Source organism: Brassica napus, chromosome C2 (genome assembly GCF_020379485.1).
Source record: "Brassica napus cultivar Da-Ae chromosome C2, Da-Ae, whole genome shotgun sequence".
Classification (NCBI taxonomy): Eukaryota; Viridiplantae; Streptophyta; class Magnoliopsida; order Brassicales; family Brassicaceae; genus Brassica; species Brassica napus.
Window position 1 is genome coordinate 47,397,705 of NC_063445.1, and position 23,692 is coordinate 47,421,396.

At 37.5% G+C, this 23,692-nt stretch overlaps 1 protein-coding gene and 1 pseudogene across 1 annotated transcript; one reads left to right on the forward strand and one right to left on the reverse strand.

Annotated features, from left to right (window-relative positions):
• Nucleotides 1-19,033: 19,033 nt before the first annotated feature.
• LOC111203200 lies at nt 19,034-19,486 on the reverse strand. Its single transcript, XM_022696711.1, has one exon. The coding sequence runs from the start codon at nt 19,484-19,486 to the stop codon at nt 19,034-19,036; it is 453 nt and encodes a 150-aa protein (XP_022552432.1).
• Nucleotides 19,487-19,999: 513 nt separating this feature from the next.
• On the forward strand, nt 20,000-23,377 carry LOC125582534 (annotated as a pseudogene).
• The last annotated feature ends 315 nt before the right edge of the window (nt 23,378-23,692 follow it).

Below are 23,692 nucleotides of genomic sequence, written 5' to 3' on the forward strand. Positions count from 1 at the left end.
TGAACACCAAAGAAGATTAAATCCTAATTTGAAAGATGTTGTTAAAAAAGAGATAATCAAATTGTTAGATGCTGGTGTGATCTATCCTATCTCTGATAGCAATTGGGTTTCACCTGTGCATGTAGTTCCTAAAAAAGGTGGCATAACAGTTGTTAAGAACGAAAATGATGAGTTAATACCAACAAGAACAATAACTGGACATAGGATGTGCATTGACTATCGAAAACTGAATGCAGCCTCTAGAAAGGATCATTTCCCTTTACCATTCATTGATCAGATGTTAGAGAGGCTAGCTAACCATCCCTATTATTGTTTTCTTGATGGATACTCTGGATTTTTCCAAATCCCTATACACCCAAATGACCAAGAGAAAACGACATTCACTTGTCCTTATGGTACCTTTGCATATCGAAGGATGCCATTTGGACTGTGCAATGCACCAGCAACATTCCAAAGAGCAATGATGTCGATTTTCTCTGATCTTATTGAGGATGTAATGGAGGTGTTTATGGATGATTTTTCTGTATACGGTTCTTCGTTTGCTACTTGTTTGTCAAATTTGTGCAGGGTCCTACAGAGATGTGAAGATACTAACCTTGTGCTGAATTGGGAGAAGTGCCACTTCATGGTTAAAGAAGGGATTGTGCTTGGGCACAAGATTTCAGAGAGAGGCATTGAAGTGGACCAAGCCAAGATCGAGGTGATGGCGAGGTTGGCTCCACCAAAAACAGTGAAAGACATTAGAAGCTTCCTTGGCCATGCTGGTTTCTACAGAAGGTTCATCAAAGACTTCTCCAAAATACCTAGACCATTGACCAAGCTGCTGTGCAAGGAGATCATCTTCAACTTTGATGAAGAATGCCTAGAAGCCTTTAAGAAGCTGAAGGAGGAGCTCACCAGTGCCCCAATAGTTCAACCACCAGATTGGAGTCTACCCTTCGAAATCATGTGCGACGCCAGTGACTATGCTGTGGGGGCAGTCTTGGGGCAAAAGAAGGACAAGAAGACACATGTGATCTACTATGCAAGTAGAACCCTTGATGAAGCTCAAGCTAAATACTCTACAACTGAGAAGGAGCTATTGGCCATTGTCTTTGCATTTGAGAAGTTCAGAAGCTACTTGGTTGGGTCAAAGGTGACTGTCTACACTGATCATGCTGCATTGAGACACCTCTTAGCCAAGAAAGATGCAAAACCAAGACTGTTGAGGTGGATTCTGCTGCTACAAGAGTTTGATCTTGAGATCAAGGACAGGCCTGGAGTTGAGAATGGAGTAGCTGATCACCTGTCCAGGTTGAAGGTGGAGTGTGGAATCCCTATTGATGACAGACTTCCAGAAGAGCAAATGATGGCTATTCATGCAGTGGTAGCTGTTTGTGAGACAGGAAAGAAACTTGAAGAGGTGAAGGCAGCTGATGAGAAGGGTCCTTGGTATGCTGATATAGTCAACTACTTAGCTAGTGGAAAAGAGCCATTGAACCTTGAAGGTTATGCCAAGAAGAAGTTCTATAAGGATGTGAAGAGATATTATTGGGATGAGCCTTACCTCTACATACTTTGTAGAGATCAACTCTATAGAAGGGCAGTGGCTGAAGAAGAAATTGATGGGATCCTTACACATTGTCATGGATCATCCTATGGAGGCCACTTTGCTACATTTAAGACAGTTGCAAAGGTGCTACAAGCTGGATTTTGGTGGCCTCACATGTTTAAAGACACCCAAGACTTTGTCTCAAGGTGTGACTCTTGTCAAAGAAGAGGAAACATCACCAAGAGGAATGAAATGCCTCAAAACCCCATCCTAGAAGTTGAAGTGTTTGATGTCTGGGGTATTGACTTCATGGGGCCTTTTCCTTCATCTTATAGCAACAAGTACATACTGGTGGCTGTAGATTATGTCTCTAAGTGGGTTGAAGCAATTGCAAGTCCAACCAATGATGCAAAGGTGGTTCTAAAAATGTTCAAGAGCATAATCTTTCCAAGGTTTGGGATTCCAAGAGTTGTGATCAGTGATGGAGGGTCTCACTTCATCAACAAACTGTTTGCAAACCTCCTTAAGAAGAATGGTGTGAAGCACAAGGTTGCAACTCCTTACCACCCCCAAACAAGTGGTCAGGTTGAGATTTCCAACAGGGAGATCAAGTCCATTTTGGAGAAGACTGTGGGGACAACAAGGAAGGATTGGTCTACAAAGCTTGATGATGCACTTTGGGCCTATAGGACTGCTTTCAAGACACCCTTGGGAACCACTCCCTTCAATCTTGTCTATGGGAAAGCTTGCCATCTGCCAGTGGAGCTTGAGTACAAGGCATTATGGGCTGTTAAGATGCTGAACTTTGACATCAAGAGTGCCAAAGAGAAAAGACTTTTCCAACTCCATGAGCTTGATGAGATTCGACTTGATGCTTTTGAGAACTCAAGAATTTACAAAGAAAAGACCAAGGCATTCCATGACAAGAAGATCCTGAAGAGGGAGTTCAACATTGGAGATCAAGTGTTGCTCTTCAACTCTCGATTGAAGTTGTTCCCTGGAAAACTTAAGTCAAGATGGTCCGGCCCTTTCAAGATCAAAGAAGTGAGGCCATATGGAGCAATTGTGCTTTGGAACAAGACTGGTGAGGAATTTGCAGTGAATGGGCAAAGAGTCAAGCTGTACATGGCGGCCACACCTGAGAAGGAAGGAACCTCGGTTCCACTTTCCGATCCCAAACCAGCCTAAACCAAAAAGGGGTAGTCAAGCTAGAGACTTAAAACAAGCTCACTTGGGAGGAAGTCCCATGTCTATCCCTATATATATTATTGTTTTACTTGTGTGGTTTTTCTTTTGTGTGTTTGATAAGTGTGTTTAAAATTTTCAGGTGATTCTCCACTTAATCAAAGAGAAAGATGGCCATCCAGCAAAGCTACAAGTGTTAAAATTATTCAACTCCATCTAGCAACTCCAAGCTAAGTGTCTCTACAACCATTGTAAATATATAGTTTTCTTGTTTGTTTCTTCTAGACCTCTTCTTTCACCTTGCTCTCACACAAGAGACTGTGTGAAGTAAGTGTGGGGGGAGAGTCTACTTATCTCACATGTTTTCTGTTTTGTTTACTTGTCATAAGCATTGCATATCCATTTGCATAGAAAATCCATAAAAATTTGCAAAATTCCAAAAAAAAAAAAAAAAAAAAACATTTAGTTATATCATTTGCATCTTTAGGTTTGAGTCTAGATCATATAGAATGCATAGGTAAAATCCCTACAAAGGACTCATGCAATGAACTCATTGTTGATACCCTTTTGAATCATAATAAGTAGCTTGAGCTTCTTCTGAATTTCTTGTAGACTTCGAGCCTTGAAAACTCCTCTTAAGACTCATTGAATCTTACTCTTTGAAACCAACTCCGATCTTAATTGACTAAAATGAACTTAATGCTTCTTGCTTATGGTCTCTTGAGTACTAAATCATGGCTTTACACACACTTGAGCTTGTATAAACCGTTTTACCAATCTTTTTGACAACTCAAGTGGTAGTCCATACCCTAAACCCTTCCCTTCTTTCAAACCATCATTAATTGTTGAGTGAGGTCTTTTTGTGAAAGCTTGTCATGTGCAAAATCTTGAGAGTATTAGGAGCGACATTGATTTGTTCTCATCTCTTGCTAGCATTAGGACCTCTTTTGGGCTAGAATCTAGGATGGTGGTTGGAATGATGTGCTTTAATTATTTTGATCTTGAGGATTAAATTGGGAAAGATTATGTAAAGGAAATGAATCAAAAAAGTGTGTCTTAAAAAAAAAAAAAAAAAAAAAAAAAAAAAAAAACTCAGATTGTGTCAATAAAAACCCCAAAAAGAAAAGAAAAAGAAGAAAAAAAATAAGAGAATGGGGATAACAAATTTTTGAGCTAAGATACATAGTTGTTAAGACAAAGAAAAGAAAAGAAAATAGTGTTCATTGGGTAAGAGATGAAAATGGGTGTACATTTGGGATTTGAGATGAAGAAAAGAAAGGGTAGAACTTAAAAATTGTCTAGGAAAAGGGTACAATGATGAGAACCGATTTATGTATGCATTAATTGCTCCTTTTCTTAGATAAATTTTGCATAATGATCAAGCTCCTATTCTTGAGTGTAAGTCACCATAGCAAAATGTATTTGGACCCTTCTCATTCTTCACATTAAGCCATTTTTTCTCACCAAACCAAATGATTTGGACCAATTGGCAATTTGCGAGAATTCACTTATGATATTTCTTATTGAATGTGAGAGTTGGTTGATTTGAGGATTCATGATAATGAGTTAAAAGATCAAAGGAATTGATAGGCCTAGAGAAGTTAGAGCTAATAAAAACATCTTGCTCTTGCTATTTGGTATGATTTTGTAAGGATATCACAACGATGGCATTGAAGAGTTTCTTAAGGTCATGAATTTCCATTTGTGTATTGAAACATCACTTCCCATGTTCTTGAAAGTTTACTTGAGGACAAGTAAATGACTAGTGTGGGGGAGTTGATGTGTTGTGATTTTGCATAGTTTTAGCTTTGTTATTTCATATATATTCATGCATTAACCTTACATTTATTTGCATTTAGAGTCTATTGCATGTACATTTGCATCTTGTAGGTGTTGGATGAATTGTTTGGAGTTTTGGAGGTGATTAGAGCACAAAAGGAGCTTTCGAGGAGTCTTGAACCGAACGTGTGAAAGACAAGCATGGATGAAGGTCTTAAAGATATCTTTTGAAACTTGTCTTTTGGGAAGACATGGTAAATTGAGTTAGCTTTACAATGGAGGTGGTTTCAAGTCGTTTGGAGCTGTATTGAGGGATTTATGATCAAAATACTACACACATATCAGTGTGTGCAACATGGAGAAAGTGGAGAAAACTTTAATGAGTGAGTTTTATCTCTTTAAAGCTTGCAACATGGGGGATGGGTTGTCTATCATGAGTTTGGTGGCTCTTTTGGCCTAACTTTCTCTACCTTTTCTGAAGAGGCAAGACTACTTTGGCCATATGAAGGGGCAAAAGGTGTTCTATAATGGAAGAAAGTGGAGAATAACTTTTATGAGTGTGTTTTATGCTTTATGCTTTCACATGATGGATGTGTTGTCATCCTCCTTTACTTAGGCTATAAAAGAGACTGCAAGGGGAAGGAGGAAGACACACAATACACAGAGTACAATACAACAAAGAGTAGAGAGTGAAAGTTTTATAGTTTCATATTTTGTATTTTGAGAGTTTGAGAGAAAACATTTGTTCTTGAGCTGTTCTTCATTGTTCATCATCTATTCTTGAGTTTTAATTTCGTTTTGCTTGTTTAATCCTTGTTTATCTTTATTCTCTGTTGTATCTACTTGAATATGCTTCAATCTATTATGAGATTAAGTGTTTTCATGGAGATTAGTGAGTAGTTTCCTTAAGAATTCATGGGTTAGGGAGATTAGAGTAACTTAGTGAAGATCTATGGTGTTATTGTATTAGATCCTTGTATGAACTTGCTTGTTGAGTATTTTTAATGCTTGTTTAGTCTTGATCACTCTAAACCTGATTTCTAAACACTTCTCATCAGACATGATTAGATGAAGTGTTTGAATCAACTCAACTAAGCTCTAGTGAGATTAGCCAAGGACACTTGATGTTAAAATTGCTAGATAGTTATTAAACTTGAACTTAAAGATTGCTTGATTGAATTAAGCCAAAGACATTTGATGTTTAATGATTTCTAAGCAAATGGACATTTACCTAGACATAGGACTTGACTAAAATTGTGTTTAGACTTAAGAGATTACTTTGATTGAAAGCTTGTCACCTAGATTGGATCTTAGTTACTTGAAGTCAATTCCCAATACCCATGGATTCACTTGTCTAAATTGATTAAAACCTTGTTGTATTGCTCTGTTTGCTATTGTTACTTGTCACACACTCACCACTATTGAATCTGCTTAGCTTAAGAAATGACTTGTACTCTCACTGATTCACATCACTAGGACTGGTTCGACATTCACCCCACTATACTACAACATTTGTAATAGGCAGAAAAACCTATTATCAGTTTGATAGTTGGTGATCACATTCTTGTTTTGTAAACATAGCTAAGTGTCGTTTGTCTGCAGCAGTTTTTTATACAGTTTGATAGTTGGTGATCACATTCTTGTCATGTGGTAAGAACAACATGTGTCCATGATCCACTCTTGTTCATTACTCACTGACATTTTTTTTATTTGAAAACAGAAAATGCTGAGAAGCCGCAGTTCGAACAAAATAAAAAAGAAGAAGTGTCGAATGAAGAAAGATGGAATATTTAGCTGCTTTGCTTGAGAGGAGTTTTTATGGGAAATTGAAAAAGCATGTTACAAGAGAGGTTTCTAATATATTCTCGGTGCCTATACACACAGTACAAAGGATTTGGCAACGGGCAAAGAATAAAAATGTCACATAAAACGAATTCATGTTGATTTGAATCGAGTTGTTAACATTCCACTACATCGCCGAACAACTATAAGATCACTCGCATCATCTAGAGACTTATTATCTACATCCTGTTGAAGAAGGGCCGCCACGTTTATGTCAGAGAAATAACAACTACATTAGAAAAGTAATGTTTTTAGCTGCTACGGCTCGACCAAGATTTGACGAAGAAGGAACAAAACATTTTCCAGAAAATAGGGGTGTTTCCATTTGTTACTATGCAATCAGCTCAAAGACGTAGTAGAAATAGAGCAGCGAGAACAATGGAATTGAAGCTAGTCTCCACCAAAAGAGAAGATATAAGAAAATGCTTATTTGAAAAAGTGATTCCTAGAATTCGTGAAAGGTGATCTCACAAAGATTTTTGAAAAACTATTTTTATTTAACAAGATAATACAAAACACATGTTTGATACTAGGGATGAAGTTTTTCAAGCAGCTGCATCACAATATGGGTTTGATATATGACTGATGTGCCAACCACCTAACTCACCTAATCTTAATATATTGGATCTTGGATTTTTAGTGTCATACAATCACTACAACATCAGGTTTATCCAGATTGATGTTAAACACATTGCTTATAGAAGATTATGCTGTGGCACTCATCCAGGTGAGCTTTGGGATATTTTTGCTCCTGAAAGTTAGGCCTGATAAGATGTTTCAAAAGTGATATGACTATATATGTGCAGATCTTAAGACCTTCATTAAAACGTCAACATCTATGGTGCTGTTTGCATAGACCCAAAAAGAGATGATCTTGAAATAGGCCTAAGGGACAAAAAGGTTTGGCGCTAAAAGGAACCCGACAAGTGGAGTTCTTGTCGCAGGTAAGATATTGTTGTCTCATATTAGTTTATCGCAACAGAGTTTGTATTTGCAGTATATTTGTACTGATCGAAAGAGATGTGTTTCTTTCACTAGGTTGTTGATGAGACACTTCGGGTCATAACATTCCCACTTACCGTTTCTCGGGAAGCAAATACTGACGTCGAAATGAATTGTTAGTAAAAATGGTTTCAACATAAAATATAATTCAAATACAAGACTAATATGAAACATCAAACACCTTTCTAATTGCAATATTTTGCGTAATTCGATTAACCATTCAGGCTATTTGATACCAAAAGGTTGGAAAGTTTTGACATGGTTTAGGAATGTCCACATGGACCCTGAAGTCTACCTAGATCCAAGAAAATTTGATCCTTCTAGATGGGATGTAAGTCAGATTTCTCAGCTTGTGTTCGTTCCAAAATTTGTTTGTTTCATTTGAATATTTGTCGCAAGAACTAACACAATATGGTTATGTTTTTCAGAAGGGCTTCATACCCAAAGCTGGTGCCTTCCTTTTGGTGCTGGAAGCCATTTACGCCAAGAAATATGATCTTCCTGGTTGATCGTTGTGAATCGTAAGTTTTGGCTGAGTTTCTCCGGCTCTAGTCCAATGGTTTGAAATTTGGCTTATGTTTAATTTTCATAGGAAGTCGTAAGGTGGACTTCGATTGCTTCATACTATTATCGAAATGAAAGCGAATGGTTCTTAGTGTTGTTTCTCAGTATAGAGATGATTTCAACTTCGGTTATGACCGTAAACTAAAAAAGTCTTCTCAGGTTTCTATGCTGGTGTTGGAGCTCAAGAAGGAAGCAGTCTCAAACAATGGCCTGGCAGTGCTGCGTTGTTTTTACGCTATTCTGGCTCTTGGTTTGGAGTGGTCATTGTATTGTTGTTCCTTACTATGAAGCTATCGTATGACATCTACTGATGTTACTTTCTAACCTTCACTCTCTATGTGTTTTTTCATGTTCTCTTTTATAGAGTTGGTTCCTTTTTGGATTTCTCCGTATGTGGAGAACATTCTCACCATTCTGTAACTCTTTCATTTTGATATTCAAATCAAGTGTTGAAAAAAAAATGATCTCCCTGAGCCTGGGACTCAATCATTTTCACCATTTCCTCCTCAAATATCAGTAAGTCTTGCAAATTTTGAATCTTTGAAATGTAGTTTCTTTGTATTATGCTGAAAAAATCCGTGGAAATATTCATGTTCAGGGTGAAACGGAGCAACACCAAGTGTCAACTGATGTGCTTGCCTGCCTCATACCAGACCGACTGATAATTGCTCGGAAATAATTTTTATCAGTAAAACATGAATCTCATCTTCTCCATAGAGCTCTAATGAGATTTTGCTTCGTTGAGTGTAGCCTTTCTTCCGTTCTATACTTCATCAGACTATTGACTATGTTCCACGAAACAAAGTTCTTTCTCTCTTCATTTAGTATTTTATATTACAAAACTCTTTTTATCTTAATGTTCTTCGATAAATGGCAATTTTAAAAACAATTACTTGATTATAAAGTTATCTTTATAAAGTTATCTCATGGCATACAAAGTCTTAGTTTGAAAATTAAACATGGTTTTAAACATCATCCACATTTTGTTGGATTTAATTAACAATAATAAAGGTAATAGTGGTTCATAAGAAATTCGCTTTCCTTATAAAATAAAAAACCTAAATAGCATTTTCACAAATAATGCAATGCCTTTCTGGGGATGGGTGTCCCTGTACCCAATAGAGTTCAATCCGGTCTATTCAGGATTTGGAATTTCGGGGTTAAAGATTTCAGTCTCACTCATGTATTTATAAATTTTGGTCTGGATTATGTTCGAATATTTGCAGATTCGGTTTGGTTCCAATAACTCGTTTAAATTATTTAAAAAATAAAATAAAATTCATATATACTTTAAATTTTTCAAAATCTAAAATAAAAATCATATATAACATATACATTTGAATAATGTATACCAAAATACCTAAACGTAACATAAAGTCTGGCTTTGCTTAAATATTTGGATAGAAAATCAATAGATATATCATATATTTTTGGTATTTTGAGTATCGTTTAGCTATTTTAGACATTTAATTTTGACTATTTGTATATATTTCAAGTATTTTGTACAACTTTAGAATATTTTATATGTTTTAGATATTTTTATATTAAATGTAGAAAAATGTAAAATAATTAATATATTTAAGTATCTAAATTTCGGTTCGGGTCAGATTCAGTTCCGATTCTCTAAATGCCAAAATTTGAACCATTTTCGTTATTTACCCAATTTTGATTCGGATTCGATACTATTTTTTTAGATCGAATTCGGTTCGGTTTTTTGGATTTGGATTTTTTGCTCAACCGTAAACCTTTCAAAAAAAATAATTGGGCTAAATGATTGCTAAATTTCACACACAATCAACGTCTTTGCACTGTTCATATGTCGAAAGCATCAGATAAGTACTACTACTAAACAAAACAAAAAAATTTCACCATCATTTTGGAGTAAAAAAAATCGATGTCTAAAGTACCAATATCAACACAAACAACAACTTCAAACACATACTACTCATTGTGTTGCACAATCAACAAAAATCTCGCATATCATCGACAAACCACTAGTATGAAATAAATCTAAAGATTTACATATTTTGTCCAAATAATTATAGAATATTTAAGGCAATGATATTCAGTACAAGAATGGTTACCAAGAGTTTCATTACACTCGATCTCCAGCTCCCATGAGCAAAACTAGATATTATTTTATGAAAGCATTCAGCTGGAGAAGTAAATGGACAATCACTTATCTCATAGATATATAGCATAAACACAAACCAGATTTTTTATTTTTATCGGAAACGAAACAAGCTTTTAATTTTGTTCAAAGGTTCCAGTCTCATTTCGGTTTTGACAATTTGATTACGGTGGATCTGATTGGTGCGAGTGGAGGATTAGCTCTATATTATAATAATGAGTACCAAGTTAATATTTTGTACACAAGCAACCGGATGATTGATGTGGAAGCAGTATCACTTGGAAAAAAGTCTTCATGGCATTTGTATACGAAGAACCAGTACATAAATTGAGAGATCAAGTATGGAAACATTAAATAGATATGGTCTGACAAGATCTGACCCGTGTTTTATTATTGGAGATTTGAATGAAATAACTGGTAATCATGAAAAGTAGGTGGTGCTTTACGGAGTCCTGGGTCTTATCTATCTTTCATTAACATGATCAAGAATATTGGATTAATGGAATTTCCGGCACGGGAGAATCAAATGTCTTGACAAGGAAGAAGAAGTAAAATTATGGTTAGATGTCAGTTGGACCGAGCACTAGCAAACGAAGACTGGCATGCACTTTTTCCATGCTCTTATACAAAATATTTAGGGATGGCGAGCTCTGACCATCAGCCAGTAGTGGCTTACCTTGAGAATAAAGTACCAAGGAGACAGGGACAGTTTCGGTTTCACAAAAGATGGATTGGACAGGATGGCTGTTGGAACCAATTGGGAGAGGTTGGGGTGACTCGAAAGCGGAAAATTCAAAGGATTTTGTATCAAAAATCATTAATTGTCGCCATGAGATCGCTACATGGCGAAAGAATAATCCATTCTATGGAAAGGAGCGAATTAGTGAGCTTCAAAAAGCACTGGAAGAAGTTCAAACTAATAACAATAGAACACATGAAGATATACTGGAAGTATCTAGGAAGTTACAAGAAGCATATAAGGATGAGAATGATTTTTTGCAACAAAAAAAGTCGGAATATGTCATACACATCAGGGGATCTGAATACTAAATTCTATCATGCCATTACAAAACAACGACGTGCTCGTAATAGAATTGTGGGTCTTTATGTTACTGAGGGAAACTGGATAATTGAGGAACCATGTGTAGAAAAAATTGTAGTGGACTATTTTGATGATTTGTTTCAGACAACTTCTCCCTCTGATTTTGAAGGTTTTTTGGATGAGATTACACCTACCATCACACCCAAATGAATAAGCGGTTAATCAGTCTAGCAACTGAGGACGAAATAAGACAAACTCTGTTTATGATGCATCCAGAAAAATCTCATGTGCCAGATAGAATGACAGTTCTATTTTTTCAACACTCTTAGCATGTAATAAAAAAGATCTACTGGAAATGGTAAATGATTTTTTGGTCTCAGGGAAACCGGATAAAAGGTTAAATCTTTCAAATATTTGTTTGGATCCTAAAATGGAGAGGCCTACCAGGATGAAAGAGGTTAGACCCATAAGCTTATGTAATGTAGGATATAAGATTATATCTTAGGTTTTATGCCAAAGATTAAAGGCTTTTTTTCCCTCACTTATTTCAGAAACACAACCGGCCTTTGTGCCTGTAAGATTGGTCTCTGACAATATCCTCATAGCTCAGGAGATGTTTCATGGTTTGAGGACAAACAAATCATGTCAGGACAAATTTATGGCCATAAAGACGGATATGAGTAAAGCTTATGATAGAGTTGAATGGATTTTTATACAAGAGCTTCTGTCCAAAATGGGGTTTGATCGTCAATGGAAATAATTAATGATGGAATATATATCCTCGGTACAGTACAAAGTCTCATTGAATGGTCAACCAAAGGGACACATAAGTCCACAGAGAGATCTACGCCAAGGGGACCCCTTACCTCCTTTCTTATTTATTACGTGTACGGAAGCATTGGTGGCAAATATAAAAAAGGCGGAGAGAGAGAAACAAATAACGGGCATAAAGGTTGCAAGGGCTTGATATCTCATATGCTATTTGTAGACGATAGTTTTTTCTTTTGCAAAGCAAAAAGAGAGGAATGTCAAGCAATTCTCAGGATTCTAAAAGACTACGAAGTGGTATCAGGTCAGCAAAATAAATATTGAAAAATCTTCGATTCAATTTGGTCACAAGATTGAGGAACCTATCACACAGAAACCACGAGATATTTTAGTGATACAAAATTTAGGCGGTAAGGAATCTTATTTGGGAATTCCTGAAAATTTGGGATGATAAAAAATACAGGTGTTTGGTTTTGTTTAGGATCGTTTGAATGATAGAGTAAATGGATGGACTTTCAAGTTTTTTACCAAGGGGGGGTGGGGGAAGGAAGTGATTATAAAATCAGTGGTAACGGTTCTGCCAAACCATGTAATGTCATGTTTTCGCATACCAAAAAAGTTAATGAAGAAGCTAACAAGTGCAGTGGCACAATTTTGGTGGAGTTCACTAGAAGTATGCACTGAAAATCATGGTATAAACTAAGTGGTCCTAAGGAGGAAGGAGGTTTGGGTTTTAAATACTTCACAGATTTAATACAACCATGCTTGAGAAGCAATTTTGGAGATTGATAGAAAACCGAACACACTTTTCTCTCTTGTGTTCAAAAGAAGCTATTTCAGGAATGTATCACCCCTAGAATTAGGGGTGGGTGTTCGGGTACCCGTTCGGGTTCGGGTCGGGTATTTCAGATTTTTGGGTATTTTGGTATAGAGGTGTAGTACCCGTTCGGGTATTTTTGTACTTCGGGTCGGGTTCGGGTATTTTTAGTCCGGATTCGGTTATTTCGGATCAGGTTCGAATATTTAGATTTTGAAAAAAAAAATTCATTTCTCAAATTTTTTTGTATTTAAAAATATAACTTTCACTTAACTATTTTTTTATTTTTAATAGATTGAATGGTTAATAGATTTGGACATAATATTTTGAAACTAACAAGACATTAATTTGGTTATTGTTTTTAAATTTTGGAGGTAACTTTTTGTTAATTCTTGAAATAAATAGTTTGGCATGCATTTTAAGCGAGTATCAAATCATTTTTTCCGTAATTGTATCTATATCATATGAACTTAAAGTATGTGCAGTATCAATATAAATATTTTAAATAAAATGAGAGATGTAAACTAGAAATACAAGGTTAATTATACTTATGTTCGGTTATCTTCGGATATCCATTCGGGTTTGGATATTACCCGTTCGGGTCCGGATATCCAATCTCTCCTAATTCAATACCCGTTCGGATATTTTGCTACTTCGGCTCAGATTTCGGTTCGGGTTTTTCGGATCGGGTTTGGGTGCGGCTTCGGATATCGGGTAAAGTGCCCACCCCTACCTAGAACCAATTAGATCGTACTCGTCGTCCTACGGTTGGCGTAATATTGTCTCTGCTTAGCAAAGAACTAATCAAAAGTGTAGGATCATGATCATCTATCTCCGTGTGGAATGATCTTTGGCTCTCATCCACTCGCCCGAGATCAGCAAATAAAAATCAGCACAATCTTTACTCAGATCTTACAGTGGATTCTCTCATCAATGTAACATCGAGGACATAGAATTTGCAGATCATTCGGACTCTAGTGAATCCTTAAGATGTGAAAATAATTGAAAGTATACCATTAAGCCGAATTTAAACTGCAGATCGCGATGGATGGAATTTTACAAATAATGTAAGATACACGGTTAAATCTGTATACCAAGTAGAACGAGTGTACCCGGACAGAGAAAAATGCTACCAGAATATGGTCCGTCGGTTTCTCCTCAGAAGGCTTTTAGCTGGAAGGTTCGTTGTCCACCTAAGATGAAACATTTTTTTATGGAAACTGGTATCATGATGTATAGCGGTTAAGAAAAACTTAAAGAGCAAGAGGAATACAAGATTACAAGGGGATGCATTTTGTGCATGATGTGGAGCATCTAAGGAATCCATAAATCATGTGTTCTTTGAATTTCAACCGGCGGTTCAGGTTTGGGCACTTTCACGAATTTCTTCGAATCCAAACATCTTTCCCACTCAGTCACTTTTTGCGAACATGGATCATTTATTTTGGAGAGATTTTCCGGAATTGAAAGACCATCAATTTGCATGGATCTTATGGTACATATGCAAAGGAAGAAACTATAAAGTTTTTAGTAACTTAGACATGGATCCTAGAGATACTTTTAAACTGGTAGAAACGGAGTCTTTACTTTGGGCTGAGGCGCATAATTCACTTTTACGGGGAATTGAGCAATCTCGATTACCCGTAAAAGCGATAGTATCATATATCCGAGGACGATGGTGTTTTACGGATGGATCATAGAAAGATCAAGATGTATTTTCAGGACAAGGGTGGTATAGCACACTAGAAAATTTTGATTGTTTAATGGAAGCGATGAATACAAGAGCGGGTCAGTCGCCACTTAACTCGAAGATAGAGGCTTTCATTTGGACAATGGAGTGTATGAGGAATCTCGACAGTTTATGGTTACATTTGCAACAGATTGTTCTCAACTGGTGAAGATGGTTTCAGAACCAGAAGAACGGCCAGTCTTTGCAAGTTACTTAGAAGACATAAAAGTCTTGAAGATAAGTTTTAACAGTTCAGAGCTCATTTATATACTATAGACGTAAAATTTAAGGGTGGACAGTCTTGCGTAAATAATGTAAAAAAAAAAAATTCTCATTTGTTATCATATGAATGCGGAGATACCAGTTTGGTTTGCCGAGTCTACATGATTCTATTTATGTCGATGACAAAGAAAATTATAGAATATTTTTGTTTATCCGACATGTAAAATAAACGAAAATATTCTAAATTTTTTTTCTCCTTTTACGTTATGATTAGTCTTGTGCATCACGCAATTCATTCAATATAAATAAAGCAACACCTCTTCAACGCATAAAAGAAAAGATAAAACTTCAAGCGTAATCTCTTTAGTTCTTTTATTTAGAAGTAAGCGTCTGAATATATGTTATTTATTTATATATATGTTATTAAAGTTGCATGGATGAATTATTTCACTTATTAAAGTTTGTAGGTTTCTCATGATACCAACATTCGAACATCTATGAGATCATGCCGTATAGCTTTCTTTAATACTCTGATGAGTTCTTTATTGAATCGTAACACTATGAATCAAGAGTATAAGCTCAATGTCTCAATAAGTACTCACTTTATTAATTACTTCTCAAAGACTCAAACTCAAACTCATAAGTTATGCCACAATCATAGCATCTCCTTATATACTACTTTTAACTTTCCTAAACTCATTAGGAAACATATCTTATAGATAACTCTCAATCTAACCTAATCTCATTAGGATAACTATAACTTATAACTAAAGCTATCTACAAGCTTAGGTCAACATTCTCCCTCTCATTTTGAACTCCTATGAGATCTCTCATCTCTTTCAACTTAATCCTTCCAAGTGTTTTGGTTAGAATATCAGCCTTTTGAACTCTTCCGGCTACATGCTCCACGTCCACCGGACCTTTCTCAACACACTCTCTAATAAAATGGAACCTTGTGTGAATATGTTTACTACGTCCATGAAATACTGGATTCTTCGAGAGTGCGATTGCAGACTTATTATCAATACGAATGAGCACCTTTTGAACTCCATCACTCGTGATCTCTTCAAGGAGCTCTTGTAGCCATATTGTCTGCTTTGCTGTGTCTGTAGCCGCCATGTATTCTGCCTCACAAGAAGATAAAGCAACGACTTCTTGTTTCTGCGAACACCAAGTAACCGGACACTCGTTTAGATAGAAGACGTGTCCTGTTGTACTCTTCCCATCGTCTTGATCGACATTGTAACTACTGTCACTGTAGCCAACTAACCCCTTCTTGCAGTCTTTCACATAGCGCAGACCAAGCGAGCACCTACCCTTCAAATATCGCATGACTTGCTTCAATGCCACTGCATGTGATGTCTTAGGATCATGCATATAGCGACTAAGAACCCCAACACACTGAGCAAGATCCGGTCTGGTATGTATCAAATACCGTAGACAGCCAATGTTCCTTCTAAACTCCTTTGCATTAGTTCCATCTTCATGTATCGATCTCGCTAGCTTCAATCTGGGATCCATAGAAATGTGCGTCGAGTTACACTCACTCATTCCCTCCTCTTCCAAGATTTTCACAGAATATCTTTCTTGTTTTAGTATTATAGCATCCTCAAGCTGTGTTACTTCAATCCCAAGATAATAGGTAAGCTTCCCTAGATCGCTCATCTCGAATTTTGCTGCCATCTCTTCCTTGAAGTCTTGTATGGCGTTAAGGCTTGACCCTGTGATGAGTAAATCATCAACATAAACCGCTACAATAAGTATGGCTCTTTTAGTTTGCTTCTGAAAGAGTGATGGCTCCTTAGAACACTTTGCGAAACTCAGCTCTCTCAAGATCGAATTCAGTTTGATGCTCCATGCTCTAGGAGCTTGTCTCAATCCATAGAGAGCCTTGTGTAGTTTATACACTTTATGCTCGCTGCCCTTTGCTTTAAACCCTTCTGGTTGGGAAACATACACCTCCTCCTGCAAGTCACCATGTAGAAACGCCGTTATTACATCGAGATGATGGATCTCCCATCCATTCGATGCTGCTAACGCAATGATCACACGTACAGTCTCTATTCAAGCCACTGGAGCAAAGACCTCCTCAAAATCGATCCCTTGACGTTGAACATAGCCTTTCGCTACAAGTCTCGCTTTGTATTTACTTATACTCCCATCTGCATTGAGTTTGATCTTGAAAATCCATTTAAGACCAATTGCTTTGCATCCTTCAGGAAGTTCAACAAGCGTCCATGTTTTATTCTTCCTTATTGAAGATATCTCATCTTCACAAGCCTCTCTCCATACTTTATCATCTTTTGCCTCATTCCAAAAGGTTCTTCATTTATCATAAGAAGAATCCGCTATGTCTCTAGTATCTCCGACATTAGCACGTAATCGTCTAAGTATGATGGTTTCGTGCTTTGTCTTGTAGATCGTCGAAGTGTTTGATTGTCATCTTCTTCGAACTCATCGAGCTTCTCTGTTTCATCGAGCTCCTCTGTTTCCTCTGTTTCGACCTCGACACCTTGCTCTGTATCGTCATGAACTCCTTCGTCCTCGTCGTTACTCTCACCACCTTTGTCTTTAAGCGTTGGAAACGTAATCAACTCTTGTTCTATACTTGTCTCCTTCCTTGTGAATCTCCAATCCCAACTGGTTTTCTCATCAAAGACTACGTCTCTACTCACTGTAATCTGACGCTTTGTTGGCTCAAGGAGGCGATAGGCCTTCGACCCTGGTTCGATTCCCAGATGCACCAGAGCTCGTGATCGGTCGTCAAGTTTTCTAAGGTGTGGAGCTTCGTTCTTAGTGTAACATACACATCCGAAAACGCGTAAATGCTCAACGTTAGGCTTCTTCTTCTTATAGACTTCATACGGCGTTTGATTCGTCAAGGTTCTCGTCGCGATACGGTTGATGAGATATGTTGAATGTTCCACTGCTTCGCCCCACAGATAATTTGGTACACTCATGTGCTTCATAATACTTCTCGTCATCTCCATCAACGTCCTGTTTCTTCTTTTGACAACTCCGTTTTGCTGTGGCGAGTACGGTGCAGTCAGATGTCTCTTTATCCCCTGTTGATCACAAAACTCTTGAAAGTCCTTAGAGGTAAACTCACCAACTCTGTCTGTGCGAAACGTCTTGATAACAGCTCATGTTTCTTTCTCAACAACGTTTTTGAACTTCTTGAACTTGTCGAAAGCTTCACTCTTTTCTTTTAATAGGATAGTCCACATATAGCGTGAGTGATCATCGATCATGACGAATATATATCTGTTGTTGGAGGCTGTTGATGGTGAAATTGGACCGCAAAGATATCCGTGTACTAGCTCAAGCACACCTGATGCTCGATAGCTTGTTGTCTTCGGGAAGCTCTGTCTCGTTTGTTTTCCCAAAAGACATGATGCACATGTTTCCCTTCCAACAACAACTCTCGGTATACCTGTTACAATTGTTTTGTTGATCATTGATTTCATGGTCTCGGAACCGACATGTCCAAGCCTTGCATGCCACGTAGTTGAATCATCTACTCTTTTGAGTTGAAGACACTTGATGCTATCAACTTCCATGGTTACTTTGTATAACCGGTTCCTCGATCTGTTTGCTTTCACCAACAAATTTCCCTCACGATCATATAAGGTTAGATAGTCTTCCTTCATACGAACGTCACAGCCGGACTCCGTTGCTTGACCAAGGCTGATTATGTTGCTTCTTAAGTCGGGTATGAAGTACACATTGGCTAGAATCTTGCGTTTACCATCTTTGCTCAAGAAGAGTATCGAACCTTTTCCCTTGATGTCTATCCTCGAATCATCACCAAACATTACTTTTCCACTTAATTTCTCATCAAGCTCAGAGAAATACTCTCGGTTTCCAGTCATATGATTGCTCGCTCCATTGTCTAAGTACCATATATTGTCTTGATCGGAGTTTGTCTCGAACTTGCTTGGCATCACGTTTTCTTCGTTGAGATATACCACCTCATGCATCATCAACTCCTCGGCTTCTTCCGTGCTCTCATTCTCATTCTCTAGAGCTTCTTGAAGCTTGAGAAGTCGGTCAGGACACAGGTAAGCATAATGTCCGGTTTTGTCGCAACGAAAGCACACTACTCTCGACGTGTCTCTCCCTTGTTTCCAATCACGCTGATTGTTATACCGTCCTAGACCTCTACCTCTGCTGGTGTTTCGACCGCCTTGTCCTCTTGCTCTTCCATATCCTTCGTGAGAGCTTTGATAATCCATATTGGCATACATGAGCTTCCCTTACTCTTCCTGTGGATCCTCATCTTGGATTCTCTCCTCATAAGCTTTCAATCTACCAACCATGTCCTCAAAGCTTGTGGTGTTGAGATCAAGCACTTGTTCGAGGGCTGCTATGATGTGAATGTATTTCTTTCTTGGGAGACTGTGCAGGAATTTCTTCACAAGTTAAGATTCTTCGATGATTTCTCCTAGAGCTGAAGATTTTGATGCCATCTCCGCAAGTTTTCCCGAGAAGTCATCAATAGTTTCCGTGTCTTTCATCTTCAGTCTATTGAAATCGTCCATGAGTGTTTGTAACCTTGCTTCTCGAACTCTATCAGCTCCCACATGCCTGGCTTTTATTGCATCCCATACTAGCTTTGATGTATCAAGATCACCAACTTGTAGAATTAGACTCTCTGGTATGGACTGAAACAGCAGTGCTCGCGCCATATCGTTTTTGTCACTATCATCCAGCCCGGGGTCTATCGTTTCCCACACTTTATGCACCCTTAGCGCTACCTTCATTCTCATGCTCCACACCGTGTAGTTAGTGGTGGTGAGCATAGGACATTTGATCGTCGAGAGATGGCTTTCCTTTGGTTTGCCTATCGTCACGGCTAAACTCTTATCATCCATGTTTTGATTCCTCTCAGAACCTTAGTATCTCGATTTTTTTTGTGTCTAACGATTTCAATAAAGCTCTGATACCAACTATTGAATCGTAACACTATGAATCAAGAGTATAAGCTCAATGTCTCAATAAGTACTCACTTTATTAATTACTTCTCAAAGACTCAAACTCAAACTCATAAGTTATGCCACAATCATAACATCTCCTTATATACTACTTTTAACTTTCCTAAACTCATTAGGAAACATATCTTATAGATAACTCTCAATCTAACCTAATCTCATTAGGATAACTATAACTTATAACTAAAGCTATCTACAAGCTTAGGTCAACATTCTTTTTCTGCTTGCTTTTGCTAATTGTCAGACACATTATTGTTGGATATGGATCTAATCCTCCCACAAGGCCTACAGTGGCCTATAACCATTTGAAAGAGACTCGGCTTGCCGGATTACGGATTGATCTGTCGGCTTGACTCGAGACTGCTTTTAGCCGCATGAACGAGCGACTAAAAGAAGTCGACTCGGTGGCTTAACTTAGCGGTCCGGCCCAACGAGTCGAAAGCCCATTGAAAAAAGTGGATTAGATCACCGAAGGACGACCAATCGACTATATAAGGAGGGGTAGAGGTAACAAAAAGCGGATTCGAAATCGACTACACAAACTTTCAGTGGCAAGAACTAGAGTTTCATTTTCTCTTTCTCGCCGACTTGTATTTTCCGGCGAACTAGCTTTCGCCAATTTGATTTCCACCGCACATTTCCTTATTTGTAAACCGACTGAACATTCTCTGATCTAATAAAACATTCGACTGAACATTCTCTGATCCACCGACGAGTTCTCGTCATTCTTACTAGTTTCTGACAGTTCTAGATTCAAACAAGTATAAGCGCTAAAAGAGATCGTGTATAAAAAAAAGAAGTGTATTACAGGAATGTGGAATATGAATATTCCCTCAGAGCTCCTGCAACAGATACTGTCCTGCCTCGGTTTAAAAGACAACATACAAGCTTCCACTGTCTGCAAGACATGGTGTGAAGCAGCTGTTTCTGTCAGGAAGTTACAGCCTCACCCTTGGCTTTTTTATCCACTGAGAGTACCGGGACACTACATTTTTTTATCCATCACAATCTCAAACGTATAAGCTAAATTTCCCAAAGTTAAAGGACTATGGATACTCTTATTCTAGGGATGGTTGGTTACTTGTGGTAACAAGTGCCCCTTCTTATTTTATATTCTTATTTAACCGATTTAACTGGGATCACATATACTTACCCAAGTTGTCACCTACAACTGGTTGTTGCTTAGCCTTCTCAGCCACTCCTACATCAAGTAGTTCTTTGGTAACCTCGTTTGACTATACAAGTATCCTCTCATATATTGTGATTGACACTTGGCGGCCTGGTGAAACCGTATGGACCACCCATGAATTTAAGAACCAGTTACCTGGTCGACGTACATGGAACTATTGTGTCTTCTCGAATGGTATCTTCTATTGTTTCAGTACCTGCGGCATTCTTGGGGCTTTCGACCCGCCCAAAGAAACCTGGAAAATTCTACCAGTGAAACCATGTATCGCCTTTCGTCAGGTAGATCTCACTAGGAGAATGCTGATGACGGAGCATGAAGGAGACATCTTTGTTGTGTGTACTAGTTTCTATAAGAAGTCGCCGGTTGATATCACTCAAATTATCCTAAGGAGTGATTTTACTCTCTCAAATAAGAGGTTTAATTGTAGTACTTAGGGATTGAATCCACAAAGAGCTAGGGCACACAATAGATCTAAACAGTTTTTGATCAAGCTAGGTAAATAATGAAAAAATAGTAAATTGCAAGTAAAGCGAACAAGGCAGTTGTTCAGTTGATTGGTTTGAGGTTTGTAAACAGTTATTCGAAAGCGCTAGATCTAGGGTTTCTATTCAGGTAATCATGATTACATGGGCGTAGAATACTTAGGTTGTCAATCCTAGAACTCGACTTAGTGTAAAGATATCCAGCTTTCGCATGTGATTCTTATGTATTGACTAAGTCCAATATCTCAGCTGTCGCTTGTTGATACAGATCGAACGTCAATCGATGTTATGGTAAGAACGTCAATCGATGTTCTCTTAGACATGCTTTAGCGAGTTGATCGATAAGTTCACCAGTATTGTCTAAATCAGCTTTCGCTTGTTTCTAGCGATGTTATGGTAAGAACGTCAATCGATGTTCTCTTAGACATGCTTTAGCGAGTTGATCGATAAGTTCACCAGTATTGTCTAAATCAGCTTTCGCTTGTTTCTAGCAGTACTAGCACAAAGGAATTAGTTATGGTGCAGAACCTACCGTCATAGTTGTCCACAATCCTAAGTTCAAGGTTCTAGTTAGCTACTCTAGAACACAAGCATTAACCATAATTCTTTAAAGGATATTTATCACCTTAGCAATTCTATATTTTGGGCTAATCCCTCCTAGCATATTTGAACTTTAAATCTAACAGGTGAATTACTCAGACATAGCAAAGCAGTTCATAAACATAATCTGAATAAAATGAATAAATAGAATAGAGTTAGAAATACTGGAGTTCCAATATAAATCTCTGAATGAGTCTTGGATCTTCTCTCCAAATCTACTAAAATCCCTAAGTATTGTTTGCTGCGAAAAGTAGAAAAGTATGAAAGCGTGTGTTACCTAGAACGATGGCAGAGAACATAAATATTAGGTTAAAATCGGCCAGGGATATTTCTGTAAATGTGTGTGACTTGGGAATTAAGTCGGCTGGAAACCTAGTCGGGTCTCGCGCGCTTCGCTGTCGATCGACGACACAAGATGTGCATCGATCGATGTTTGTCTCTGTTTGTCGACCTTCGGAATGGTTTGATGGTCAGCTACGGGCTTCCTCTCATTTTATCTCTAAAATGCACCAAATCACCAGTTTCCTCCAAACCGCTCCTGAACCTGTAAATATACTAAAAAGACTCTAAAACAAATAAATAGTTCCTAAAACACCTATATACCATGGATTTTACTCATTTTTAGTCATGCCTCTTTTACAAGAGCTAGTCTCTCCTCGAAGGAGAGGAACAAATTGTACGAGTCACGTAAAGGGGACCTTGGTGAGTACTTTTCCATCGGCGATGAGAAAATTGGCTCTTCCCACCGTTCAAGTAACTATTATCCTAACTAGTTTTCTTTGGTGTTTCCTCCTCACAACAACGTTAATTTGTGACTTCATTCTTTATGTTTTGTTTTATGAAGATAGGTTTGATCAAAACAAAAAATTATGTTCTATATGCGTAACTTGGTTGCCAGTCTTAGCTCGCATTTGCCTCAATGGTCCTGAAACCAAATAAATAATACAGAAAACGAAGTTACGCAACCTAGTTGATCAAATATTTACTCTTACGGCTGAACCAACATACGACCCGAAACCAAAATACCAACATAATATCTTTTACGGCCTAAAACCAAAACATAATTTTCTTATTTGAGTTCATTCGCTTAATCCCATACTTTCCTTATTTTTCTCCTTCTTAATATGTTCCTTAGCATTTTTCATTAAACATGCAAATACATGTATGTCTAGATTAAATTATGCGTTCTTTACATAAAAATTCGATCTAACCATGCCATTATCACACAAAATCTAAATTTCAACAATGCGAAAAACGTTTTTCTCACCTTAAAAAATCACTTCGATGAACAAACTTTCCATAAACCACATTATTCATTCGCATACTCTCAAATATAATGATCAAACTTGCTTAACACCTACTATCGGATTGCCACAAATCATCTTGATTTATCTTAAAAGATCGAAGTCTCTGAACTTTGCTACGAGAATTCATGCCATCATCCTTGCTCGATCCTCCCTTGTTGACCTTTTTCTCTAGAATTTTGTTCTTACTCTGACTTCTCTATAGGACTCCTTTCTTTTGGTTGGGAGATAAATAAGAACCCAAAGTCCCTTTTAATAAGATTAATGGACTTGCTTACCAAGTCGGTTACTTAATGTAAGTTTCCTTATTTGGTTAGTTTAAAGATTGATAGACCATGGATTTGACCCACTTTTACCCATGGTTTATAAGTGTTTTAACCACTAATTATTATATAATATAGTCTATTTAGTATATTTATAGGATCATGAGTGATTTGGAGGAAAGTGATGATTTTTGAGCATTTTGGAGATATTTGGAGTAAGCATCTGAGATGACCATCGAACACGACCATCA